This window comes from Sapajus apella, unplaced genomic scaffold (genome assembly GCF_009761245.1).
Source record: "Sapajus apella isolate SASKATOON/1434 unplaced genomic scaffold, GSC_monkey_1.0 scaffold13, whole genome shotgun sequence".
NCBI classification, from domain to species: Eukaryota; Metazoa; Chordata; class Mammalia; order Primates; family Cebidae; genus Sapajus; species Sapajus apella.
This window is the reverse complement of record NW_022436953.1, coordinates 84,613-100,470: the sequence shown is the minus strand read 5'-3', so window position 1 is coordinate 100,470 and position 15,858 is coordinate 84,613. Positions and strand designations below refer to the sequence as shown.

Genomic DNA, 15,858 nt, shown 5'->3' with positions numbered 1-15,858 from the left:
ACCTGGCCTGAAATTGTTTCTTTTACATGCACACATGCACACACACACACACACACACACACACACACACACAGACTGGGAGGGGGACTTGCCTCTTGCTCTTGATGTCTTCTGACCTGCTGACCTGGGTATTCCCACAATTGTCCAGCTGTTGTTCCTATGTTGGGCGCCGAGGAGGAGGCCCACAGGCCATATCCATTGGGAAGAACTGTGACAAGTTTGGCATTGTGGCTCACGAGCTAGGCCATGTGGTTGGGTTCTGGCATGAACACACCCGGCCAGACAGAGACCAACATGTCACCATCATCAGGGAAAACATCCAGCCAGGTAAGGAGGCCTGTGTGGAGTTGAGAAGGTGGCATCCTCAGGGCCAGGAGGGAGGAGGGAAGGAGAGGGCTGGCCAGGAGCTGAGCTATGCTAATGCTAAATATGGAGCAATGACCCTGTTGTGCAGGCCCTTGTCACCAGTATGACCACTGTCCATCTGTGGCTTCCTGGGAGGTCACCTGCCATAGCTTGCAGGTTGGAGCAGAAGCAAAATGCTTTTCCATATTTTAAAGGACAATGAAATCTAACTCCATTTCCTGAAAGGAACACAGTTGACCAGAACACTATTGCGGCATCAGAGCTGATAAGCCAAAAAAAAGAGTTCTCCTGGCTGCTTTTATGAGTCATTTTTACTGACTTAGGCAACATATTTTTTGAAACTGAAATACACTTAGGACATGAACACACGTAAAAACAGTGTTTCTGCCTAGAAACATTCTGCCCCAAGGCAGATAAACTGTCTAGATTTTTAAAAAATACTTCCTTATATCAAATAATTTTATATAGAAGTTCATATTGAACATGAAAGTAGCTAGTTGAAGAATATGATTGCTTTACAAATGCTTTAGAGAATCTGAATTGTGAGCTATTTAGGATTGAACTTAACTCTGATTCATTTTTTTGTTTATTTCTTCAAATTTCCAGATTAGAGTTCATTATTTTTATTTTTTTGTGGGGGGCAAGCAAATTGATAACTAATCTGTCTGCAAACTTAAAGTGTTTTGAGTGGCATTTGGGGATGGGTCTTGGGTGGTGGGATTGGGAGAACACAGGGCTTGCTGGAAGTTTCAAACTTCCAATTATTAAAAACAACAAGAACCACTACAAACCCTGTTATTTGACTGACTGGGCCAATAGAGCCCTGGGAAGTTGCTATGGGCCCTCCTTCTCCTTCCTCTGCCTCCTTTCAGGTGCCCGACTTGGTTTTCAAAGGCCTTAACAGAGTGTTGTGTCACAGGTCAGGAGTATAATTTCTTAAAAATGGAAGCTGGGGAAGTGAGCTCTCTGGGAGAGACATACGACTTTGACAGCATCATGCACTACGCCCGGAACACCTTCTCAAGGTCGGAATCTATACTTATGCCTCGTCTGTGTTTTACTGTGCCTGTGCAGGCTTGGGTCGGATTCCTGGAGGTCTGTGGAGAGTGGGTCTCTGCATGCTCCTAGCACGGCTGGCCTGTCTGTCCTTGAAATACAGTGGCCTCTGGGCTGCAGTGAAATATAATCTAATCAGGTTCCCGTTAATAAGATTGAATCCCATTGTGAAGCTGGCATTCCATCATGCCCTAATGTCACAAGCAGCAAACTGGAAAAGGGAAATTATCGAGAGGTTGGCTGGGATAATAACTTAGAGGCTCTGTGTAAAATTTCCAGTGGGTCGGGGGAGTCTTTTGTAGAAGCAGGGTGGCACTCAGCAGTTCTCCTAGCAGAGGTTTGGTTTATTGAAAACTAGGCGGTGTCGGGGCTGGGAGGGCTGCAAATCATCGATTCATTTTAGAGGTGAAGACAATGAGGCTCCAGCCAGCTCTCAGACGCACAGGTAGCTGAGGACTGGAATGAGAGCAAAAACCCAGGTTCCTACCTGCATGTCACAGAGGATGGAAGCTGCGTATTCAAGTAGGGCTGGGTGTTTTATTTATGGCTGGCATGGGCAGGGTCTGTTCTGATGAGCTGTTCTGATGTGCTTGCCCAGCAGACATTAGAGCTTTTCAGTATTGTCCCTGCTTCTAGACCGTGGAAGTGCTTTCTGTGTAGAAGTTTTTCCTTACTTGTCCCAGTTTTATAGGTCTTTCTACCCTTAGTTAAAGGAGACACACAGAACAAGTATTTTCTCTCTTGGTACTTTCTCCTCAATCTCCTGTTAAAACCAGATGTTTGCTTGCTTGTTTATTTCATCATTCCCCCAAAAGGATCTGTGGTGACTTCCAATATACACATGGGATAGCAAAGATAAATAATAGGTGAGAAAACTGGGGGAAAGGAGGAGGGAAAAATAAGGCTAGAAGGCTAAGTTGAGGCCCAGAATAAGTTTAGTGCTCAGAGTATATGCTATGAGGGTAGGTACACTTGGTTGGGGTTGGCAGCAAATCCTACCCTGTGCTTCCTAGTAGTCACAGCAAAGAGGGAAATAATCCATTCCATGAGTCTCCATGTCCATAAAGAAGAAAGGAAACCATTTGCTCAGAAAATATATGGCTCTTGGGCGTGAAAGGGAAACTGTTTGCCAATAGCTCCTTGGTTCTTGAGTGAGGCTGCTGAAAGCATCCTGTCGATGAATTTGTTATAGGATTGTGGGAGAAATCCTCTAACTCTTAGCATGCCGAGTTCTCAGGGGGCACTGTTCCTGTGGCCACACAGCTGCTTTAGTCATGATCTCTATCCTGCACCCAGATGTGAGCTCTGATGGGTGGAGTTATGTTGAAGCTGACATCTTCGACAGCACTTAGGAGTGGCGTGAAATTAAGCCTTCCTGCCCTCTTTGCCCATCTTCTGGCTCCTTTCCAAAGATACTAGAAGAAACATGGTGTGATGAAGAGACAACCGAACTCAGAACCAGAAGCCAGTTCTAGTCCTAGTCCTAGCTCTCCTGTGACTCTTGCCTTTGAGGGAGGCAGACAGTAATTAGGGGCAGCTGTGTGATGGTTAAATCTCCACCTCCACGGGCCTTCGTTTCCTTGTGAGAGGGTTGGACTAGATGTTCTCTGAGCCCCTTCCAGCTCCAACCTTTCATGTGGCAATTTCTCAATCTCAGATGCAGATGGGTAAGGGATTGACAGATACGATCTCATTCACTGCCATACAGGAAATCGGAAGCTGGAAGGGCCTCCTCTTCCCGATTAGGAAACGGAGACATTGAAGGATCCACCCTGAGGCTGTGTGCAGGGAATCTCAGGAAGCCAGTGCAGTGTGCAAACTATCCAGGGGGTGTGATGCTTGGGTCTTGGGGCGGGCTGATTCACCTGTTTGGGAAATGGTGCAGGGAATACCCAGGGGCCCACACCATCATCCAGGAGTTACAGGCTGCTACTAGACACCAAGCGTCAATTTTGTCAGAGAATCTATGTCAAGTTGGCTCAAGGGAGAAGCTTATGCCTTGGGTCTTATTTCTGTAGCTGCCATAACTCTTCATATTGCTTTTTAACTTATCTCTTAATAATTATTAATTTGTCTATTCATATTTGTCTGTTGCATTCCCTTCTCTGGCAGTAGACTGAGATCCTTGAGAAAAGAGACTATCTCATTCTCTTCTAGTCCCCAGCACCCAACGTGGTGTCTGGCACCTAGTAGGCATTCAATAGATATTTGCTAAATGGATAAATTAATGAATGAGTTCAAAGGGGTCAAGGTACCTGCAATGTTGGGGAATAGGTGAGGGTAGAAATGTCCATTATGCTCATTCTTTCCATGTGCTTACCAATGCAACGGTCACTTTATTAAGGAGAATCTGTAAGTCTATACCATGTAGGGCATTTGTGGGTTGTAGGAGCTGCACTGCCTTCTCCTGCCTGCTCTGTGCCAGGCATTGCACAAGCTCCAGAGCCAGAGGCCAGGACAGGATGCAGGCAGAGGATCTTCCAGCACCAGCACTTCTTTGCTTGTCTTTCTTTTTAAAATATATATATATTTCTATTTTTTTTTTTTTTTTTTTTGAGACGGAGTTTTGCTCTTATTACCCAGGCTGGAGTGCAATGGCGCGATCTCGGCTCACCGCAACCTCCGCCTCCGGGGTTCAGGCAATTCTCCTGCCTCAGCCTCCTGAGTAGCTGGGATTACAGGCACGCACCACCATGCCCAGCTAATTTTTTGTAGTTTTAGTAGAGACGGGGTTTCACCATGTTGACCAGGATGGTCTCGATCTCTTGACCTCGTGATCCACCCGCCTCGGCCTCCCAAAGTGCTGGGATTACAGGCTTGAGCCACCGCGCCCGGCTAAAATATATATATATTTCTAAGATCACTAACTCATAATGCCATGCCTTCTGTCCCACAGAAATGGATAACCATTTCTAACGCTATTGTCAGTGTGAACCATCAGCACAGACAGGTAGAAATCCATGGGCCAAACCCATGAAATAAAAATTTCTCATCAAAAGACCCAGAAGCTCTGGGAGGGAGATCAGCAAGAGCAGCACGTGGAGGATGGGTGGCTGGCAGCAGAGCAGCTCCCCAAGGGCAGGCAGCCCCTCCTGCTACTGTCTGCAGAGTAGTTGACCCCAAGCTTAGTGACTTAAAACAGCAGCTTATTACTTTTCATGATTCTGTGGGTTAGCCAGGCTTCTTCTTCTCTGGTCTTTCCTGGGATCACCCACAACAACAGTCATCTGACAGCTCAGCTGGGCTGGGGAGTCCAGGATGACCCGTCACACGCCTGGCACATGGTGCTGCCTGTTCATGCCCCTCAGTTCTCTCCAGGAGTCCCTTGGTCCTTCATGTGGCTTCTCATCCTCCAGTAGGCTAGACCAGGCTTTTCATTGCATGGGGACTCAGAGTTCCAAGAGGGCAAGCGGGGAAACCACAAGCCTCTTAAGGCCCCAGCTCTGGAACTTGCATGACATCACTTCTGCCACATTTTATTGGTCAAAGCAAGTCACAAGGCCAGCCCCAGACTCAAGTGAGTGAAGGAATAGACTCTGCCTCTTACGAGGAGGTATTTTAGCTTCAGGTTGCAGTAGGATATGGCCATTAGAAGGAGTGACTTTTTATTTTGACAATCTGCCACTTCTCTCCTCTGCCCCAGAGTTCAGAATGGTTTCAGCAAATCTGTTTTGTTGCAGATGGATAACTGCATTGTCCTTTCTGCCAACTTTTTGCACGGATTTTCAGAAAACAATTTTGTTCAGTGGGTTTTTACTGGGGGCTTTTCTGTTGGCATTTTGTCAATAGTTTACCCACTCCCAACACCATGTCTTTACTCCTGGTCACAAAGACCCTGCAGCTGGCCAGTACCTCATCTTGGATTCTGCAAATGAGCAGAATAGAGCCTGTAGAACATATGCTTATTTTGGGGAAGCGGGCAAATGCTGTGCCCTGCTGATGGGAAACTCAATCTTTGTGTCTCTTTACGATTGAGCTGTCTCCTTCCAACTTTATTCCCTCTAGTTTATTGCAGTTCTTCTCCCCTCCCCCTTGGTTGGACCCAGGCTGTGGGGAGCGGTCTCTTTGGAGGTTTTGCTGGGCAAAGGTCCAGGAGATGAGGAGACAGTTCTCTTGTACAGGGGCCTCTTTGTTTCAGAACTCAAAGCTGACAGTTTTATTCCCTGAGGCATCTGCTGAACTCTGTCTTAGTTTAGCAGAATGTCAATGCTAAGAGTTGTCCTACATGAAAGAGGGGAGGAACGTCACCACTGTGGTTTACACAGGGGATGGCTCTTGTAGTAAACATCTTCCAGAGCTGGCAGCTCTTGCTGGCAAGGGAGGACGTCCAGCAGCAAAGAGCAGTCTGAGTGTGAGCCAGTGTTGTCCCTGATGTTTTGGTTTTTGAAGTCGGCAATGTTCTTAGCTCTATAATTAAATGCATCGTAAGGCCTACTGTTCATTGGGCAGCAGGAAACACTGGCTGGAAGGAGGAGGATTCCAGAGGTGAGCTCCCGGCCTGCCTCTTCATGCCTAGCTCTGTGCCCCGGGAAAGTCACCAGCTCTGCAGGCTCAGTCTTCTCCCTTGTAGAGTGAGAGCTCTCGTGATCGTGGCACCTGACTGCTAGGGTGTTATGAAGACGAAATGAGATGGTGCAGGGAGAGTGCCCAGTGCAGGGCGTGGCACATCAGAAAGTCCTATGAACGATGAGTGAGTGCAAGAACGTGGCTTCTATACAGCAGGTCCACTGGTGAAGTCGTCTACACGATGCGGCCAGGCAGCGTGGGGTACTTAGAGACTGTAGTGACCCTTGTGCTTGCGCTGCAGAATTCCTGTCTGCAAGGGAACTAAGAAAATAATCACAAAACGACATCTTTCATTAGGGCAGCAGTGCCTGTTTTTGGAGTAGCTGATGATTGAATTTTGGATTTTCCACGGGGTTTTCACTTGTGGTTTAAAATGTGGTAAAATCAGTGAGGGAGGCCAAGGATTCCACTTAAGTTTCTCTATGGGAGTCCAGACCCAGAGATGAGGCAGGTCAGGGGTTACATGTTGGGTACAGAGATGCTGAAAAGGAAATCAGCAGATGATCTAGATTCCCACGTGCTAAGGTTGGAAATCTGATTTAGAAAAAAAAAAAGTCTATAGAGAAACAAAGATGACAAAGTGATGTAACCAGGAGAAACGAGAGGTAATAGGTATTTTCTAAGGTGGTGCAGAATTTAGGGAAACAGAAACAGTGCCTGAAAGAGACAGAGAGAGAGAGAGAGAGAGAGAGAGAGAGCGAGGGGTGCACAGCTAATAGCTAGGTGACACATGTACATCTTTGCATTCTGCTTTGGATGTAAATCACTATTTTGCAAAGTTTTTTGAAGACAGTGCCTTATCCTGGTTGCATAATTTAATTCAAGATACATTTTTCGAGGCCTGCTATGCTGTAGCTTCTAACGACAGAGATAAAACACCCAGTCTCTCTGCTTGAGGAACTTACTTTTAGCAAAGAAGACAAATACCACCACTCTTTAAATAAGACAATACAGTATGATAAGAAGAGGCTACACAAATGACTGAGACCCAGAGCAGGAGATGATAAACTCCAGATGGGAAGAATAGAAAAGGGCTGGGGAAGACCTTTAATAGAGAAAGACATCCGATGGGGTTTTGGAGAATGAATAGGAGTTTGTGAGTAGACCAAAAAATACAGGGCATGGGCAGCCTAGGGAGAAGATGGCATGTATGAGGGCATATTTGGGGCCTACAAGGAGCTTAGTGTTGCTTAAAATAATGAGTCAGACTGCAGAGGAAGGTGGAAGTCAGTGAGCAAACAATCTAGAGATCCAAGTGGTGACTAGAAGTTGGTGAAGGGCTCTAAGCAAAGGAGGCACATGCCTCCCCTTGCATTTTTGGGATGGTTCCATTGCAGCATTGTGGCCAAGGAGAGCAGAAGAGTAGAAGTGGCTGTGTCTACATGGAGGGAAGCCGGTTAAGAAGCTACTGGAAAGAGTTCAGGAAGAGGCTGCTGATCACTTGAGCTATGGCAATGGTCTGGGAACAAGGAGCAGGGAGTGGGTTCAACGGGTGCAAAGAAGGTGTAGTGGACAAGACCTGACTCCTGGTTTGGTAGGAGAATGTGAGGGAGAGGGAGGAGCTGAGAATGACTTCAGATTTGGGCTCAGGAGACACAAGGATCAAGGAGTGAGCAGGAGAAGGATGGAACTGTGATCAATTTGGCATATATATATACTTGCACTTTAGGTTCTGGGGTACATGTGCAGATCCTGCAGGATTGTTGCATAGGTACCTACATGGCAATGTGGTTTGCTGCCTCCATCCCCCCATCACCTATATCTGGCATTTATCCCCATGTTATGCCTCCCCAACCTCCCTATCCCCTGCTGTCCCTCCCCTATTCCCCCGCAACAGACCCCAGTGTGTGATGCTCCGCTCCCTGTGTCTATGTGTTCTCATTGTTCAACACCCACCTATGAGTGAGAACATGCGGTGTTTGATTTTCTGTTCTTGTGTCAGTTTACCGAGAACGATGGTTTCCAAATTCATCCATGTCCCTACAAAGGACACAAACACATCATTTTTTATGGCTGCATAGTATTCTGTGGTGTATATGTGCCACATTTTCCTTGTCTGGTCTGATCAATTTGGTTTTGAGCATGTTGGATATAGGAAGCCCATAGGACATCCCAGGGGAGGTGTTACCAGGGGACTCAGCAGAGGATCCTGGGCTGGAAACAGAGGAGTAGCTGTGAGCTTGCAGGTGATGGTTAAAAGCTATAGGAGCAGATGGAACATGGAGAGAGAGGAGGGAGGGAGAGGGCAGAAACCCAAGGGGCATCATCGAAGGGGGAAGCAGAAGTGATTCTTGTCACAATGCTCAGAGAGAGAGCCATGGCCTGGACCCAGAGAGAAGATAGTGAGGAGGGAGGGGGGCATCGCAGGTCCCAGTGCTGGAGAGAGGGCAGACAGAGACTGGAAGGTGTACATTGGCAGATGAGTGGTGACCATTGCTGTTGGGGTCATATCACTGTTGGATTGAGGAGTGAATGAAAGGCGAGCAGTCGGGGAATGGAGACGATACTTTCTAGAAACTTAGTTAAGAAGGGAAGGAAAAAAACAAGATGGTGACTGGAGGAGGCACTGATTCAAGATGAGGCCTAACATCCAGGAGAGGCCCCAGATAGAGGGGCTGGAAGCAGAGGAGGCTCAGAGCTGGCCACAGACAAGGCAGCAGGCAGGGTATAAACCATGCCCACAGCAGGGCCAGCGCTCAGCTGGCATCCTGGTTTCCACTTGTCTAGTTTAGAAATGAAGCTGTCATTTTAGATTTTAATCAAGTAAGAGTAGAATAAGATGTTAGAGATAGAAGATGCTGCCATGACCATCTCAGCAAATTTCTTGTCGTTTAGTCGGATAAATTGAGGCTTAGAGAGGCTCAGAGAGGGGAAGGGTCTTGTCCAAGCACAAACAGGCCTAGTATAGAAATCTCTAGTCCAAGGCTCTTTTGACTACTTCTTGTTCTCTGAATTTATCTCGTTTTCCATCTGATTTCCCCTCTTACCAGCGGGGCCTCCAAACTCAGACCACCAATTCATCAACCTGCACTTGCTGACCAGCCCCTGAGAGTCTCACATTGTACCAATTCCTAAGCTCTCCCTAGGGTAGCTCCACGACTTAGCTACGCATAGTACTTCCCAATGCACAACTGCAGGGGGCACCACTCACACCATGATCTCTCTGAATGGAGCTCCCTGCAGATGTTTAGCATGGTGGCCCTGGGGCCTGGACCTGCTGGGGCTTCATGGAAATGCTCAGTACACATCCCTAAGGAAGCCCCTGGGCTACTGCACTAGGGCATATATTTACATTTGGCAGAATCCTTTTCCCACTGGAAAGTGAGTAGGCAGCTGATGAGACAGAATGTGAAAATGCCAGCACAAGTGAAGGAAACCGCTTCAGTCATGCCAGCCCAGGAGAGGCGGGCCAAGGGGCAGGAATGTTGATGGGGTTATGGGCAAGGGAATGAAGACTGGAAATCCCAGTACGGACAGCCTGATGGCCTTAACTTTTCTTTCTCTCTCTTTTTTTTTCTCTTCCTGTAGAGGCGTTTTCTTAGACACCATCCTCCCCCGTCGAGATGACAATGGCGTCAGGCCAACCATTGGCCAGCGCGTGCGGCTCAGTCAGGGAGACATAGCTCAAGCCCGGAAGCTGTACAAATGCCCAGGTAACTATGAGCCATGGGGACTGCCAGCACCTCCCTAGCATCTCCAAAGCATGGCCCCTGTGCTGGGAAAACAATTTGGGGACTGAAAGAAACTATTCCTTGGCAGCTTTAATTTCTGGTGTCCTTCTTGTAGGAGGTGCTAGGCAGTATAGAAAGGTGAAACAGTGACACGGTGGCAGGCACCAAAGAGAATAACAGGTCTTAGAGTCCACAGGTGATTTCGTGAGAGGCTTTAGACTTCTCTAGCAAAGACTTTGTGTCCAGAAGGGGAAGGAGGCATAGCAGAACAACAGTAAACAGGGGTGCACGGTAGTGTGCACCGCAGAACGGTAGCGGCACCTCTCCTTTGTATGGAACTAGGGGATGAGGAAAAACAAGAACCAAGCGGGACTTTGGAGGAAGATAAAGAGTGAGCGAAAATGCTTTGGGGAGGATGAGTTTCCCAAATGCTACAAGGTGGAGGGAGTCTCAGTGCTCTCAGCCAGGTTGTTGCTTTGGTCTTGGGGCTTTCCTAGCCATCCAAGGTGCTGGTCAGTGCCCAGGAGTCTGTCATTGAAGATGGGACAATCCACTGGGATTGGAGGAAATGTCTGTTCCTCGGCCCATTGGAAAGCGTTCCTTCCCCTTGAATTTGCCCTGTTTCTCTTCCATCCCCTTGGCTTCAGCAGCAGCATCATGCACACACTGAGCACTTCTAGGTCCCTTTCAGCTCTTGAGCTTCAATGTAAAGCATTGGTTATGGCAGGCAAGTTTTTACCACTGATGGGTCAGAATCCATTTCAGTGGTTTAGGAAGATAGAAGGAAGTTCCATTACACATACCCTTTCCCAAACCCCCAAACCAGACACAGAGTTTGATCATGGGATGAAATATTTGAAGTGAGGACCATCTTAGAAAATCTGGGCTGTCACATTACCTTACTAAGCAGAATCCCAGGGCATGCAAAGGGCTATGTAGGGCTTGCTTCCTTAAGAAACTCTAGAAAATGTGTTCATCCAGCTATTAGTCATCTGGGGGCATGTTAGGGCTGAAATATAAGACACACATATCATATAACCTTGCTGAATTGAACAGGAAACCTTATAGCATTCCCTGGGAAATGCCATCGTATTTATTCAGTTATAACGTTTATGCTGCTTATTTCCCAAAAGGATTCATGGCAAAATACCATGGAGCCATACAGTAATGTATCTGTTCTTGCAGATTGTTGATGATTATCCTAAAATAATTTCCATGTAGCCCTCGGGGGTGTTGACTGCCAGGCATAATCCTCATGATGCCTGGCAGTTGTTCGGTAACGTGATATTGAAGCCCTGATATCCAGGATTTCCTGAGGCTGATAATGGTGGTTCTCCACGTATTCCTTCCTGCAGGAATTTGGAGTTCCCAGTAGTTTTGAGTAGTAACTGAAAGCTCAGGCAGTCACCATGCAGAGGTTGACTTTCGTGTAAGGATAAGAAGCTTAAGGATGCTGGATCCCCGCATGTTAGGGTTGGCCACACAAGAGGAGGGGCTCTTGGCAAGCCAGCGTCCTTGCCTTTGGAATCTGACCCTCAGGCATTAGAGACATACAAAACCTGTAGTTTCCAGGGATTCATACAGGTACCCTTCTTTTGTGAGGACAAATTAGGGGAAATATTTTCCACATACATAAAGACTAGGTTCTAGACTCATAATCAGCCAACCCTCAAACATTCAAGGGCAGAACAGTCTGCTATAGAAGATTACAGCTCCCTATGCCTCTGCATTTTTTTGTTTTCTTGACTGCTGGATAGTTCTTTCAGAAATGAGTAGCGGAAAAAGAAGAGGAAAGAGGCAAATTAACAGCTGACATAAGTTTCAAAGCATTTTTTTTCTTTTTGTCTTATCCACTTGCACTTTCATGTTCTGTCTGCCACCAATATTACTATAAGCAATAATAATGGCTGTTATATATGAAGCAGTCACTATGTGCCAAGCGCTGAGTTAATTCATTTCATGTCATGCACACAATTTCACTAACCCTCTCAGGTAGGTCCTGCCCATTTTACAGATAGGAAAACTAAGGCCCAACAAGGGTAGGAAACTAGCTCAAGCCACACAGCTGGCCAGAGAGCTGAGATTCATGAGCTCTAGGCCATGCTCAGTCCTGAGAGCCTCAGAAGAAATTCCTGGGCATTCCTTTTTGGCTCCCAGATCCCACTGGTGCTTCTGTTAGCCAGAAAACATCAATCTGCTTGCTACGCTTCTCACCAACCTGTTGGAGGGCTTTGGCTGGTAAAGGGGTATGTTTGCTCCGCGGCCCCGTGCAGGAGCTGCTTGGGTGGGGAGTGGTGCATATGTCACATCACAGTTGTGATTTTGCTTGTGCAGCATGTGGGGAGACCCTGCAGGACACAACGGGAAATTTTTCTGCACCTGGTTTCCCAAAAGGGTATCCATCTTACTCCCACTGCGTCTGGAGGATCTCGGTCACCCCAGGGGAAAAGGTAGGTGGGAAGCCCCCTTAGCAAATGGATGGCACTCCTTGAGTTGGGTGAGGTGGGAGGAACTCTTATTGTTAATAGTAAAAATAACAGCTGTTTGGTTATGAGCACCCACCATGTGGCAGGCATGGTGCTGCTTGCTGTACATTCATTATTTCTGGACTTGTCAACCAGTCTTATCCATACAAATGAAGGCTGGCATGTACTAAATATCCACTGAGTTACAAATCAAGCTCACAGTTCCCCCCAACCTTAATAAATATACCATTATAATGTCCTGGAATTTAGAATTCCATGGCACCTCGGATTGCTGCTCTGGAAGATGGTGACATGGGGAGCCCACAGCTGGCTTTTCTTCCCCAAGTCTTCATTTCACTATTTGGGGCTTAAAGAACACCCCTGTTTATACCCCAGCCCACTTCCCCAAGCATCTTCCACTCCTCTTTTGCAAACAGCCACTTTTTGGCTGCCCCTCCCACGGGATGGGCTGACCAGGCGTGTAGTCTACACTCAAGAAGATGGATCCAGGGCAGAGGCCCTTGCATGCCTTGGCAGTGGGCTCAGAGCTGTGTGGACAGGGAATTCCTGGGTTCTTGGAATGTGGTGTAGGAGCTGGGCAAGCTCTGGGTGGACACATTCCTTTGGTCTTGCAGATTCCATGACCCTCTAGAGCTGAGCCCAGGGCAAGGATCTCTTTTACTCTGGTCCAAGGGTGCTATGTTTTCAACCCTACTGCAGGGTGCATACTCTTATATCCATTATATGGATGAGGAATTTGAGGCTTGAACATTAAGAAAAGTGCCAAAATTCAAGGTAAGATATAGAACTAGGAACTGGGAACTGAGGTTTTGCGTTCCAAAGCTTATCTTTTTGCTCCTGTCTCTACAAATCTGAGTGTTCTTCAAGTTGTCTCCGACTAAATGCAACTATCTTTGAGAAACCCTGTCTGTTCTCTAGGTCTAGGTTAGGGGATACCTCCAATGTCCCCAGGGCTGTCTACAATCATACCTGTCGTAGCATGTCTCACGGTATTATCACTACTGGTTTATTTGTCCCGCTTCTAAATCTTAAGCTCATTACGGTTGGAGATTTAGCACCCCACACAGTCTATGGCACAGACTGGTCACATGATGAGTATTTGTTGAATGGATGTGTGGTAGATGAGGGGCTGAGTGAAAAACCTGCAGCTAGGGGTGGCAGTGGGGTGTGCTGGAACTTTTCAGGCACCTGTAGCCAACCTTCAGGTATTTCTAATGTATAACTTTTTAAAAATGTTCATTAAAATGTCAAGTCAAGCATAGCGTGCCAACTAGAGACGAGTGGATAGGAACCATTGTGAGCATTTTCTAGGGAGTGGATACTATGCTTAGCATGTTATATGGATCATCTAATTTAGTCCTCACGTCAACTTCATGAAATAGGTGTTGTTACCATACTTATTTACAGGTAAGGAATTGGACTTGCCCAAGGCTTCTAAGTTTGTTGCAGAGCTGGGATTTGAACCCAGGCAACCGGACCCTGAGATCCTGAATGCTTAACCATCATCTTTTTTTTTTTTTTTTTTTTTTGAGAGACAGAGTTTCACTCTTGTCACCCAGGCTGGAGTGCAATGTTGCATTCTCAGCTCACTGCAACCTCTGCCTCCTGGTCCAAGTGATTTACCTGTTTCAGCCTCCCAAGTAGCTGGGATTACAGGCATGTGCCACTACGCCTGGCTAATTTTGTATTTTTAGTAGAGATGGAGTTTATCCATGTTGGTCAGGCTGATCTTGAACTCCTGACCTCAGGTGATCCACGTGCCTCAGCCTCCCAAAGTGCTGGGATTACAGGCGCGAGCCACTGCACCCAGCCAACCATCATCTTATATTATTACACATCAGGCTAGCAGATAGACATTTGAACATGCATTTATATACATACATGAATGCACACGTGTGCACACACGTATGCATCCTTCCTTTGGCTCTAAGCATTTAAGACATTAAGTATAGCTGCCATCTTGTATCTGAGAACTTAGACCTGTCTGCTGTGGGTGGATGTGAAATCCACGTGCCTGCTGGAGGCTCTAACAGGAGGGAGGTAGAAAGGGGGAAGAAAAAGAGGCCTGATAATTTCCAAATTATTGAATTGCCCTGCACAGCAGAGGCTCTGTGATATATTTGAACTGTGTAAACTTCTCCAAACCTTAATTATTAGTGCTAACTGGGGACAGAGAGAATATACATCATTGAAATTTCTGCACCAATTATTTCCATTTCGGCTTCACCCAGCCTTCCCCAGAGCTGCTAGTAATTAGCAAACTTGATTGATTCGAGTATCACCTCTTGTTCACCACCTCTTTCCCCTATGGTCTTTATGGTTCACTAACATACTTAAAATAATTAGTCTGAATAATTATCCCATTCATTCAGATCATGAATGTGTTACCAAGGAAGTTGTACTAACATTTCCTTTCTGTAATTTTAGGAAAGCAAAGACTAAAGAATTATTGTGCAACCAGCTTACAGGTGCTACTAAGCTCTACCACCTGAATATGAGCACAGTGTGGGATTTGACAGAAGTCTAAGGCACACCCCTGTCTTTGAGAGACAGTGTTTAGTTTGGGTTCCCCCACCCACTCCCATTAAATCTGATTTAATGAAAGGAAGGGTGTTTGCTTGATATGAGCTTTTTTTAAAGCTTCAAAGGTGATTCTAATGTGCAAGTAGGGTTGAAAAACACTAGTCTAGTTTGAAAGAGGAGTGACAGCATGCACATAGACACATGCATGCACACACATACACACACATGTGCACACCCATGTATGCACACACATGGGCACACACACATGCACGCGCGCGCGCGCACACACACACACACACTATGACAGAAGGTGAGCTGACCTGTTTTTTCCTGGTACTGACCCTTCATTTCCTAGGAGATCACAGGAAATGTGATCTTGTGGAAGAGGATGTGATTTGTCCTGAGACCTGAACATGGGGTGGGATGGGCCCAAGGGAAGGGATAAGCACTCAACACTAATCAAGATGGGCAGCCTGCGAGCAGTGGTTAGTGTTAGTTGTGGTACGCTAAGTGTACACTCAGTGTGGCCTACCTGGTGTTTTAAGTTGCCATTTATGAAGTGCCTATGATGTACCAGGCATAGCAATGTACACTCTGTACATGGTTTCTCACACAGTCCCCTCAACAGCCCAGTGATGTGCTATTGTGTTACAGATGAGGAAACTAGAAGGGAAGTGTTTCCCCAGGACTCCAGAGCTAGCAGATGATGCTGAGAAGCAAATGCAGATCTAGGCAGATCTAAAGACCCCTGCTCTAGAATCATTATAAGACAGAGGGTGGGGCGTTCCAAAGAGGCAAAGATCAGTTGTGTTCATGGGGGGGTCAGATGCAGGCTCAAGGAGGGGGACACTTGAGCAGGCCTGGGGAGGGCTTCCTTGACATGGAACTATCAGGGAACACTGGGAGATGGGTTGCACAGGACAGGCTCCAGAGGCATGGAAAGGAAGCAGAATTTAATTCATGAGATGGGGGCACAGGGAGACACTGACGTTTCCTGAGGGGTTTGGTCAACATGAGATATGAGTGGAAGATTGATCTAGAATCCCTAGTGTGTAGAACAAATGGGGGCACAGCAGGGAGGAGTCCAGGAATCCTGCGGGAGCAATCCAGGAGGGGGTAAGATAGGGGGAACGAGATGAGGTTGGAGGGGAGGGATGCAGATATCTTAAAAGAAAAAGAGCTGCAGCATG

The 15,858-nt window shown here is 46.8% G+C and overlaps 1 protein-coding gene across 1 annotated transcript in view; it reads left to right on the top strand.

Moving 5' to 3' along the window:
* The window catches only part of TLL2 (tolloid like 2), a 148,747-nt gene that overhangs the window by 93,544 nt on the left and 39,345 nt on the right, over nt 1-15,858 (top strand). Inside the window, exons 6-9 of the mRNA XM_032281152.1 lie at nt 149-327; nt 1,286-1,391; nt 9,517-9,641; nt 11,994-12,109. Coding sequence (XP_032137043.1) covers nt 149-327; nt 1,286-1,391; nt 9,517-9,641; nt 11,994-12,109 — 526 coding nt within the window. The remainder of the gene's footprint in view (nt 1-148; nt 328-1,285; nt 1,392-9,516; nt 9,642-11,993; nt 12,110-15,858) is intronic.